This window comes from Rhinopithecus bieti, unplaced genomic scaffold (genome assembly GCF_001698545.2).
Source record: "Rhinopithecus bieti isolate Rb0 unplaced genomic scaffold, ASM169854v2 scaffold_74202, whole genome shotgun sequence".
In the NCBI taxonomy this organism is placed as follows: domain Eukaryota; kingdom Metazoa; phylum Chordata; class Mammalia; order Primates; family Cercopithecidae; genus Rhinopithecus; species Rhinopithecus bieti.
This window is the reverse complement of record NW_016827513.1, coordinates 108671-120895: the sequence shown is the minus strand read 5'-3', so window position 1 is coordinate 120895 and position 12225 is coordinate 108671. Positions and strand designations below refer to the sequence as shown.

Below are 12225 nucleotides of genomic sequence, written 5' to 3'. Positions count from 1 at the left end.
ACTGGAAATACACTCATCTGTCAGCGAGCTGTTTCTCAGGTGCTGCCATTATATTGAGTCTGGGTTACTTGAGGAAGCTCTGCTGACAGCCAGTAGTAGCAAACCCCACCCCTAGGGTGTTAAATTTAGAGAGCTGTTTCCCTTTGGGGCTTTTGCATTTCTGCAGAGAGGACAACATCCAGTGTTTCCTTTGGCCAGCTGTCTTGTGTGTCAGCCCTTGAAAGGATGCACTGGACTTAGGCTCAGCTCAGTCTAGGTGATGTGTCAGGTGTCTGATGGGAACAGATTTAACAGTTGACCGAAGTGACATATTTATTCTGTGTTTAGGCTGGGATCATAGAAGAGATGTTAGAGGACACTTTTGAAAGCATGGACGATCAGGAAGAAATGGAGGAAGAAGCAGAAATGGAAATTGACAGAATTCTGTTTGAAATTACAGCAGGTATGACCATGAGATTCCTCCTTCTCCTTTTATGGCCATTCTTCCTGCATTCACTAAATTAGCTAGTAGCTTTTATTTAGGCATTAACTCCCTTCTACATTTTGACATTTTAGAGTATGCAGCTTATTTCTTGAAAAGCAAGCACAATACCCATAACCATCTTTTAAAAAAACACAAATAATTCTTAAAATTTTAGAGTTTTCATGATTTTAAAGGAAGATACTGCTCTCATATACTGCTGTTGGGATTTTAAATTGGTATAGACTTTCTTGAAAGCAATTTGACCGTAGCCATTCAAAAGCCCTTGCCCTCGCCAGGTGCAGTGGTTCACGCCTGTTATCCCAGCACTTTGGGAGGCTGAGGTGGGTAGATCACTTGAGCTCAGGAGTTTTGAGACCCGCCTGGGCAACCATAGTGAGACCCCATCTCAAAAAAATATGTATTAAAAAAAAAAAAAAGTATTTGACCTAACAGATTGACTTCTGGGAGTTTAATGAATTAAGAATGTGCTGAAATATTTAACTCAACGATGTCTGTAGTAGCATTCTTTATAACAAAAGTTTGAAGGCCAGGTGCAGTGGCTTATGCTTATAATCCCAACACTTTTTGAGGGAGGCCGAGGCAAGTGGATTGGTTGAACTCAGGAGCCCAGCCTGGGCAACATGGTGAAATCCTATCTCTACAAAAAATATATAAATTAGGTGGGTGTGGTAGCACATGCCTTAGTCCCAGCTGCTTGGGAGACTGAGGTGGGAGGATTGCTTGAGCCCAGGAGGTCCAGGCTGCAGTTGGCCATGATCATGCTACTGCACCCCAGCCTGGGTGACAGAGAGACATCCTGTCTCAAAAAAAAAGAAAAAAGAAAAAAGAAAAGTTTGAAACAAACTAAATGCCTAATAAAATCATTTGTGTTATATTTATTTTAATGGTATACTATATATTGTGATAGATGATATAGAAATATACTCATTAACATGGAAAGATACTTACAATATGTGATTAAAGCCTTTTTACTGAAATACATACTTTTGTGTAAAACCATGTCTATAGAAGTCTGGAAGGGAGATGATAAAATAGTAATCGCCAAGTGATGGTTAATGAGTTTTAAACTTTTACTTCTAGATTTTCTGAGTTTTATGTTTAATTTAAAAAATGGTGGGGTTTAATTTTTATTTGTTCATTTGTTGGTTTTAAGTTGTTGGGGAAAGGAAGACAGTTACTCCAAGAAAATATTTTGTGAAGATTTACAAATAGTTTAGTTTTATTCAGAAAGAAGATTTAAAGTTTTCAGTAGCATTTAGGAATTTAGATTAGGAGCTTCAGAACCAAGATTCTTATACAATTATTATGACTTTGGCATCATTACAGGTAGCTATTTGCACATTTCCCAGAGTGAGTAAAACGCCCCCAAAACAACTTGATTTACGGTCCCATTTTTGTATCTGGTCAGATTGGTCCAGGAATGAAAGACAGGGAAGATTGAGGGGCTGCTTCCTTAAGCCAATGTGATGTTCATCTTCGCTCTTTCTTTTCAGGGGCCTTGGGCAAAGCACCCAGTAAAGTGACCGATGCCCTTCCAGAGCCAGAACCTTCAGGAGCGATGGCTGCCTCAGATGAGGAGGAGGAGGAAGAGGCTCTGGAGGCTATGCAGTCCCGGCTGGCCACACTCCGCAGCTAGGGGCTGCCTACCCCGCTGGGTGTGCTCACACTCCTCTCAAGAGCTGCCATTTTATGTATCTCTTGCATTACACCTCCGTTGTGAGGACTACCATTTTGGAGAAGGTTCTGTTTGTCTCTTTTCACTCTCTGCCCAGGTTTTGGGATCGCAAAGAATTTGTTCTTGTAAAGGTGGTGTAAATAAATGCATCATTTTTAGGAGTATAGACAGAAATATCTTATTTTGGGGAGGAGAAAGAAATCCATCTTCTCATGAAGCAGTTCTGAAAATACAGGTGATTGCGTGAATGTCGAAGATTCTACTTTTGTCTATAAAACACTGTATAAATGAATTTTAATAAATTTTTGCTTTAGCACTTGGCCCCATTGTAGATTGCTCTGTGCAGTAAACTTTCAAGGTGTTGGCTCTCCCAGATTGCTTCATTTGTTGGGTGTGGAAAGAGTTGCGATGGCCAGGCATATGGGATTTGGAAGCTCAGCAGAACTGATTTCTGCTCTGTGGATGCTGCTCCCCAGCCTTCACAGACATGGTATGGCAGCCATTCTTTTATCTGTTTAACCAAGAGGATGCTTGGGAATTGTGCTGCTTGTCCTGTTGGCTGGTGGCTGTATTATGTCCTGGGGTGTGTATGTGGGTCTATTTAGAGCTTCTGTCCCTTCCCATTGCAAGTTGCACCCAGATCAGACAGCTGTAGGACTAGGTCTCTTTCACCTCTCATTGCCTGTCCCTGCTTTGAGCTGGTTGTCTTGTGCATGGGACATGGGCCTTCCTATCCGTGTTTTCTCAAAGTCAGGAGCTGACCAGGAGCACTCTAAGATGTGGTCATGCATCCTAACCAACATTCACTCATCTGGGACATTCTTAAGATACATTTATAAATCATTTTAACAGTAACACTTTGTATGTGTTGAGAGTTTACAAAGCTCTTTGACATATGCGATCTCATTTAGTCTTTACAAATAAGGAAAACAGCGCAGTTTGGGAAGTATCAGAGCTGGGATTCAAACCCAGATCCTCTGGTCCAAGTTGTATGTGCACTGAACTAATCAGGCAGGAAAAAAGCCCAGCCACTGTCTTCACAGATCGGTTTTTGTATATTGTAGCAAAATCCTGAAACAATGGGGTCCTTCCAGCCTCATCATACAAAATGGCAATCTTGGCTGGGTGTGGTGGTTCGTGCCTATAATCCCAGTGCTTTACAAGGCTGAGGCAGGAGGCTGTCTTGAGAATAGGAGTTCAAGATCAGCCTGGGCAACATAGCAAGATCCTGTCTCTACCAAAAAAAAAAAAAAAAAGTCATTCTTGAGTCCAGAGGACCCTCCTATTACTCTTGATTTCATCTTTAGAGTATAGTTTAAAAAGTTTTTTAAATAAAGGATTTTTTTAAATCAGTTGTAGGTTCACAGCAAAATTGAACAAAAATATCTCATATATCCCGTCCTCACACATGCACAGCCTCCCACCACTATCAGTATCCCACACCAGACACATCATTATCGCCTGAAGTCCATAGTTTACATGAGGATTCACTCTTCGTGTTTTACATTGTATGGACTTGGACAGATGTATAATATCTTCTACAATTATAGAATCATATAGAATAGTTTCACTGCCCTAAAACTTCTATGTGCTTCACCTGTTCATCCCTTTCTTCCCTAATCCCCCAGCAACCACTTAAAAAAAATTACTTTAGGTTCGGGGGTACATGTGCAGGTAAACTCGTGACAAGGGGGTTTGTTATACAGATTTAGTGACCCACGTACTAAGCCTAGTCCCCAATAGTTATTTTTCTGGTCCTGTCCCTTTTCCCACCCTCTACCCTCAGGTAGGCCCCAGTGTTACTCCTTTGTGTCCCTGTTATTTCGCTCCCACTTGTAAGTGAGAACATGCAATATTTGGTTTCCTGTTCCTGCATTAGTTTGCTAAGGATAATGGCCTCCAGCCCATCCATGTTCCTGCAAAGGACATGATCTCATTCTTTGGCAACCACTTTTTACTGTCTCCCTAGTTTTCCCTTTTCTAGAATGTCATATTAGAATCATACAATATGTAGCCTTTTCAGACTGGCTTCTTTCACTTAGTAATATGCAATTAAGGTTCCTCCATGTCATTTCATGGCTTAATAGTGCATTTATTTTTAGCACTGAATAATACTCCATTGTTTAGATGAACAGTTTATCCATTCACCTATTGAAAGACTTCTTCGTGGTTTCCAAGTTTTGGCAATTATGAATAAAACTGTTGTAAACATCTGTCTGCAGGTTTTTCTGTGGGCATGTTTTTAATTCATTTGAATAAATACCAAGAGCTTCAGTGCTGGATCATATGGTTTGTCTCGTTTGTCAAAGTGCACCATTTGCATTCCCACCAGCAATTAATGAGTTCCTGTTGCTCCACACCCTCACCAGCATTTGGTGGTGTAAGCATTCTGGGTTTTGGCTATTCTAATAGTTGTGTGGTGGTACCTGATTGACATTTGCAGTCCCCTCATGACATGTTGAACGTCTTTTCATATGCTTGCTTCTCAGTAAGTTGTCTTTTCAGGTCTTTTGCCTATTGTTTAATTGCGTATTTCTGATTATTGAATTTTAAGTATTGTCTATTTTGGAAAACAGTCCTTTATCAGATGTGCCTTTTGCAAGTATTTTATCCCAGTCTGTGGTTTGTCTTCTTATTGACAGCGACTTTCACAAAGCAGAAGTTTTTATTTTTATTGAAATCCAGCTTATCTGTATTTTTCATGGATTGTGCCTTTAGTGTTGTATTTTAAAACATCATCACCAAACCCACAGCCATCTATATTTTCTCCTGTTATCTTCCAGGAGTTTTGTGTTTTACATTTAGGTCTGTGATCTACTTTAATTTTTATGAAGGGTGTTTAAGTCTGTGTCTAGATTTGTTTTTTCTTGCTTGCTTTTTTCTTTTTTTTTATTTTGCATGTGTGTGTCCAGTTGTCCACCATTTGTTGATGTTGAAAAGACTTCTTTTGAGACAGGGTCTCACTCTGTCGACCCATGCTGGAGTAGCGTGATGCCATTTTGGCTCACTGCAACCTCTGCTTCCTGGGCGCAAGTGATCCTCCCCCGGTGCATGCCGTCATGCTCAGCTAATTTTAAAGGTGTTTTGTAGAGATGAGGTTTCACTATATTGCCCAGGCTGGTCTTGAACTCCTGGACTTAGGTGATCCTTCCTCTTTGGCCTCCCAATGTGCTGGGATGAGACATGAGCCACTGCCTCTAGCAAAGACTGTCTTTTCTCCATTGTATTGCATTTGCTTCCATGTCAAAGATCAGTTGACTGTATTTGTGTGGGGCTATTTCTGGGCGATTTGTTTCCAGTGATCATGTCTGTTTTTTCACCATTACCACCCTATCTTGATTACTGTAGCTTTATAGTGAGTCTTAAAGTTGGGTAGTATCAGTCTTCTGACCTTTCTCTTTCAACATTGTGCCAGCTATTCTGATATTTTGCCTCTCCATGTAAACTTTAGAACCAGTTTGTCAAGATCCACAAAATAACTTGCTGGGTTTTGATTGGGATTGCATTGAATCCACAGGTGAAGTTGGCAAAAACTGACATACAGCAATGCCAGGTTAATGTTTTATGATAGCCTTAATCCATCTAGTTTCTTCACAGGATGATGTTGGAATTATGGGATGCTCATAATCCCTGAATATTTTTTAGGTGGATAATTAAACTTTATCTCGGTAGATGGTTGGATAGCCAGAATAGTGATAACCTCTCTTCCAGCCACTCAAATAAAATGATCTAAACATAGGGTTGGTTTAATTGTTGAGAGGTCATGTTTTTTCCATTCTTGCTCTCAGGTAAGGAAAGAGCACTGTTGGTTCATGCATTCCTTTATCCCTCGTACACTTTATTGGGCACTGATACGGTTTGCCTCTGTGTCCCCACCCAAATCTCATGTTGAATTGTGATCCTGAGTGTTGGAGGTGGGGCCTGGTGGGAGGTGACTGGATCATGGAGGCGGATTTTCCCCTTGCTGTTCTCATGATAGTGAGTTCTCATAGACGTGGTTGTTTAAAAGTGTATAGCACTTCCTGCTTCACTGTCTCCCACTCCACCATGTGACAAAGGTGTCTTTGCCCTTCCGCTGTGACTCTTAAGTTTCCTGAGGCCTTCCCAACCGTGCCTCCTGTACAACCAGCGGAACTGTGAGTCAGTTAAACTGCTTTTCTTCATTAATTACCCAGTCTCAGGTAATTTTTTATGGCAGTGTGAGAACAGACTAATATAGAAAATTGGTACCAGAGAAGTGGGACATTGCTATAAAGATACCTGAAAAATGTGGAAGTGACTTTGGAACTGGGTAATGGGCACAGGTTGGAACAGTTTGGAGGGCTCAGAAGAAGACAGGAAGATGAGGAAAAGTTTGCAACTTCGAGACTTGTTGAATGGTTGTGACCAACGTGCTGACAGTGATATGGATAGTGAAGTCCAGGCTGAGTTGGTCTTAGATGGGAGATGAGAATCTTATTTGGAACTGGAGTGAAGGTCACTCTTGGCTGTGCTTTAGCAAAGAGAGTGGTGGCATTGTGCCCCTGCTCTAGAGATCTGTGAAATCTGAACTTGAGAGGGTACCTGGCAGAAAAAACTTCTAAGCAGCAAGGTATTCAAGATGTAGCCTGACTGCTTCTAAAAGCCTATGCTCATTTGCATGAACAAAGAAATGACCTGAAAGTAGAACTTATATTTAAAACGAACGCTGAGCTTTTATAAAAGTTTGGAGAATTTGCAGCCCAACCATGTGGTAAAAAAGAAAAACCCATTTTCTGGGGAAATTCAAGGCTGCAGAAATTTGTGTAAGATGACTCTCATGCTAATAGCCAAGACAGTGAGGAAAATGCCTCCAGAGCATTTCAGAGACCTTCACAGCAGCTCCTCCCATCACAAGCAAGGAAGCTTAGGAGGGAGAAATGGTTTTGTGGGCCAGGCCCAGGGCCCCACTGTTCTGTGCAGCCTTGGAACATGGCACACTGCATCCCAGCCACTCCAGCTCCAGCTGTGACTAAAAGGGACCAAGGTACAGCTTGGGCTGCTGCTTCAGAGGGTGCAAGCTCCAAACCTTGGTGGCTTCCATGTGGTGTTAGGTGGGTGTACAAAGGCAAGAGTTGAGGTTTAGGAACCTCTACCTAGATTTCAGAGGATGTATGGAAACGCCTGGATGTCCAGGAAGAAGTTTGGTGCAGAGGCAGAGCCCTCATGGGTAACATCTGCAAGGGCAGTGTGGAGAGGAAATGTGGGGTCGGAGCCCACACACAGAGTCCCCGCTGGGGCACTGCCTAGTGAAACTATGAGAAGAGGGCCACCATCCTCCAGACCCCAGAATTGCAGATCCACTGACAGCTTGCACTGTGCACCTGTAAATAATGCCAGCCTGTGAAAGCAGCCATAGGGGCCATATTTAGAGCCACAGAGGCAGACCTGCCCAAGGCCTTGGGAGCCCACCCCTTGTGTCAGTGTGGCCTGGATGTGAGACATGGAGTCAAAGATCATTCTGGAGAACGACTGCCCTCCTTGGTTCTGGACTTGCATGGGGCCCATAGCCCCTTTTTGGCTGATTTCTCCTGTCTGGAATGGGAACATTTACCCCTATGCCTGTAGCCCCACTGTATCTTGGAAGTAACTTGTTTTTGATTTTACAGGCTCATAGGAGGAAGGGACTTGGCTTGTCTCAGATGAGACCTGACTTGGGACATTTGAGTTAATGCTGGAATGAGTTAAGAATTTAGGGGGCTGTTGGGAAGGCATGATTGTGTTTTGAAATGTGAGGACATGAGATTTGGGTGGGGCCAGGAGTGGAATGATATGGTTTGGCTGTGTGTCCCCACCCAAATCTCATGTTGAATTGTGATCCTGAGTCTTGGAGGTGAAGCCTGGTGGGAGGTGATTGGATCATGGGTGCAGATTTCCCCCTTGCTGTTCTCATGATAGTGAGTTCTCATGAGATCTGGTTAAGTGTGTAGCAGTTCCCCCTTTGCTTGCTCTCTCCTTCTGCCATGTGAAGAAGGTCCTTGCTTTCCCTTCGCCTTTCTACCATGACTAAGTTTCTCGAGGCCTCCCAGCCATGCTTCCTGTACAGCCTGCAGAACTGTGAGTTAATTAAACCTCTTTTCTTCATAAATTTTCCAGTCTCAGGTAGTTCTTTATAGCGGTGTGAGAATGGACTAACACACGCATCACTGGGGACAAAGTGAGTCGGACACTTAGTCCTAGAAGGGCATATGATGTGGAAGACAAATAATGGTTGTATAGACGTGCAATAAAAGTTTCTCTATCTTCAGGTACTCAACTTGAGTCCAGCAATAGCAGCATCAGCTCCCACCCACCCTGCCTCACATCTTACCCCAAACACATATAGGATCTACTTGGTGCCTTAATTTTATTCATTTCCAAGGGCACTCAAACTATCATTCCATACCACCATCACATTTCTGTTTTGAAACATAGCTTTTTAAAAATCACTTTTCAGCTTGAGGTGGTCACCTAGTAGTTCACTCCAAGCAGGCTATAACCTGACTATCCCTGTCTCATTTATCAAAGATGTCTTCCACAACACTTAGCAATCATACAGCTCATATGGCTTTAGGCACCTTGGTTTTATGTATTTCCAGGTGTTTGTCTTGGAACTCCTGGAGAGATGGGGTTCTGACTCATTTGTTTCCAAATAGTACTAGTCATGTCTGCTTTGGGCCTTTTTCCCCACAACTGACAAATCATACAGCTTTCAAAGCTTTCACTAACTGGGACCATTTTTCTTGTCCTACTGTAGTGACAGGTGTTCTTCAAATGGTAATCTTTATTCTCAGTAATAAAAGGATCTTAGACTTGGAAATGTTTGGTTAAAATAAACATAAAACAGGTTTTCTTGAGAACTTTTCTAAGGCTTTCATATGCTTTTCCCAAATTTATTTGACTAATACAGTTTTGAGACATCAGAATTAACATCCCCCAGCCACTGAACCATCTCAGAAATGCAGATCTAGGCCATAGTGGGGAAATACCTTGTTTTTTAGAGTAAGGAAGTTCTTTCCTGTACATAATTATAGTTTCAAAAATAGATTTATAGAATATCAGCAAGATGTTGGAGTAGACAGCTTCAAACACCCATCCTTCCAGAGAGGAAAACACCCCTGAACCCAGTTTGTCAGAGCTCTGGAAAACAAAGGTTACTATAAAGCAACCAAGTAAATCTGGATTAAGAAAAAGGAAACTTAATAATGTTAAGAAAACTTTGTGTCATTTTTACTTGCCCCTCCCAGCATGGCAGTGGTCTTGAATACAGCAGCCCACAGCAGGCCTTATTCACAAGTTATATGTGTCTGCCGTAAATCTGTCTGGGAGACTGACACAAGGTGTCATCTCTGGTTTGCCTGAGAACCTCCTTGGCAGAAAAGCGCAAGCATTGCTTGAAAACACTGTAAGGCAATGAGGAAGAAAGTGCACCTTTTACCTGAGGTGAAAGATTAAAGTTGAAACATACAATGGACTGCCTAAAACCTGGGAAGAAAAGCTGGGGAGGTAAAAGAAAACCATGGACAAATGAACTAAAAAGAAAACCAGGAAAACACTACTAATGAAATATCTATAAAGAGACAGAAAGTGTAAAATAGAACCACAGAGAAACACTGGAGCTCAAATGTATACTAACTGAAATTTTTGAAAATACACTAGAGGGGTTCAACAGCAGGTTTGAGTAGGTACAAGGGGGAATCAGCAAACTTGAAAACAGAATAATTGAAAAAAATACAGTCTAAGGCTGGGCTTGGTGGCTCATGCCTGTAATCCCAGCACTTTGGGAGGCCAAGGAAGGAGAATTGCTTGAGCAGAGGAGTTTGAAACTAGTCTGGCAACATGGCGAGACCCCATCTCTACAAAAAATAAAAAATTAGCCAGGCATAGTGGCATACACCTGTAGTTTCCACCAACTTGGAGGCTGAAATGGGAGGAGGATCACCTCAGCCTGGGAGATTGAGGCTGCAATGAGCTATGATCATGCCACTGTACTCCAGCCTGGGTGACAGAGTGAGACCCTGTCTCAAAAAAATCAGTCTATGGAATAGAAAGAGTTAAGAATGAAGAAAAGCCAAAGGACTTGTGGAAGCCCATCAAGCTCACCAATATACACATTATGGCAGTGTCAGGGGGAAAAGAGACAAAAGGACAGTATTTGAAGATATAATGGTTGAAAACCTCCAAAATCTGAAAGATAAGAATCCAAGAAACTCAATTCCAAACAGGATAAACCCAAAGGGATCCACAATGAGACACGATAGACAAACTTAAAAAAAAAAAAAAAAATTTAAAGCAGCAAGGGAGAAGTGACTCATTATGTACAAGGGATCCTCAATGTAATTTCTTATCAGAATCCACGAGGGCCAGAAGGCTGTAAGGATAACATATTTAAGGTGCTGGGGAGTAAAAAAGCTATCAATGAAGAATTATATTCCAGGGAAATTATCCTTCAAGAATGAAGGAGAAACTGAGACGTTCCCTGAAAAGCAAAAATGAAGGCAGTCTATTTCTTAGCAGATCTGCCACACAATAAATACTAAAGTGAGACCTTAAGGCTGAAATGAAACAACACTAGACTAACTTAAAGTCATACAAAAAAAGTAATAATTAAGAGCACTAGTACAGATAATTCCAAGTAAATATAAAAGCCAGTTATACTTCTGGTTGTAATTCATTTTTTCCTATTTTTTGCCTTAAGGCAAATATGCATAAATAATTAAAAATCTACGCCGGGCGCAGTGGCTCAAGCCTGTAATCCCAGCACTTTGGGAGGCCGAGATGGGCGGATCACGAGGTCAGGAAATCGAGACCATCCTGGCTAACCCGGTGAAACCCCGTCTCTGCTAAAAAATACAAAAAACTACCTGGGCGAGGTGGCGGGCGCCTGTAGTCCCAGCTACTCAGGAGGCTGAGGCAGGAGAATGGCGTGAACCTGGGAAGTGGAGCTTGCAGTGAGCTGAGATCCGGCCACTGCACTCCAGCCTGGGCGACAGAGTGAGACTCCATCTCAAAAAAAAAAAAAAAAAAGAAAAGAAAAAATCTATGTTAATGCCCACAATATATAGAGATGTAATCTCTGACAATAACACTATAAATAAGGAGAGATGAAGATGTATAGGGGCAAACTTTTTTGTATACTATTGCAGTTTGTAAGCCAGGCACAATGGCTCACGCCTGTAATCTTAGCACTTTGGGAGGCTGAGGTGGGTGGACTGCTTGAGCCCAGGAGTTTGAGACTAGTCAGGGCAACAGTGAGACCTCGCCTCTACAAAAAAAATAAAAATAAAAAAATTAGCTGAGTGGTGGTGCATGCCTGTAGTCCCAGCTACTCAGGAAACTGAGGTGGGAAGATCACTTGAGCCCAGGTGGCAGATGCAGTGAGCCAAGACTGTGCCAGCCTGGGTGACACAGTGACGCTCTGTCTCAAAAACAAAACAAGAGAAACTCCTGAAGTTTGTAAAGCTTAAGATGTTAGCTGCAGTTCCTGAGGGAATAACCAAGAAAATAACTTAAAAATATACACAAAAGGAAAGAAAAGGAGGTACAGTACAAAGTTCCAACTAGGTGCGGAGCAAGATGGCTGAATAGGAACAGCTCCAGTCTCCAACTCCCAGCGCGAGCGACACAGAAGGCCGGTGATTTCTGCATTTTCAACTGAGGTACTGGGGTCATCTCATTAGGGAGAGCCGGACAATCAGTGCTGGTCAGCTGCTGCAGCCTGACCAGCGAGAGCTGAAGCAGGGCGAGGCATCGCCTCACCTGGAAGCGCGAGGGGGAAGGGAATCCGTTTTCCTAGCCAGGGGAACTGAGACACACAACACCTGGAAAATCGGGTAACTCCCACCCCAATACCGCGCTTTAAGCAAACAGACACACCAGGAGAATATATCCCACACCTGGCCGGGAGGGTCCCACGCCCACGGAGCCTCCCTCACTGCTAACACAGCAGTCTGCGGCAATCTATCCCCAAGGCAGCAGCAAGGCTGGGGGAGGGGCGCCCACCATTGCTGAGGCTTAAGTAGGTAAACAAAGCCGCTGGGAAGCTCGAACTGGGTGGAGCTCACAGCAG

At 42.7% G+C, this 12225-nt stretch overlaps 1 protein-coding gene across 1 annotated transcript in view; it reads left to right on the top strand.

The window, feature by feature from the left end:
- CHMP3 (charged multivesicular body protein 3) overlaps positions 1-3395 on the top strand; it is a 43137-nt gene extending 39742 nt beyond the window's left edge. Inside the window, exons 4-5 of the mRNA XM_017863823.1 lie at positions 328-442; positions 1978-3395. Coding sequence (XP_017719312.1) covers positions 328-442; positions 1978-2120 — 258 coding nt within the window. The 3' untranslated portion in view covers positions 2121-3395. The remainder of the gene's footprint in view (positions 1-327; positions 443-1977) is intronic.
- The last annotated feature ends 8830 nt before the right edge of the window (positions 3396-12225 follow it).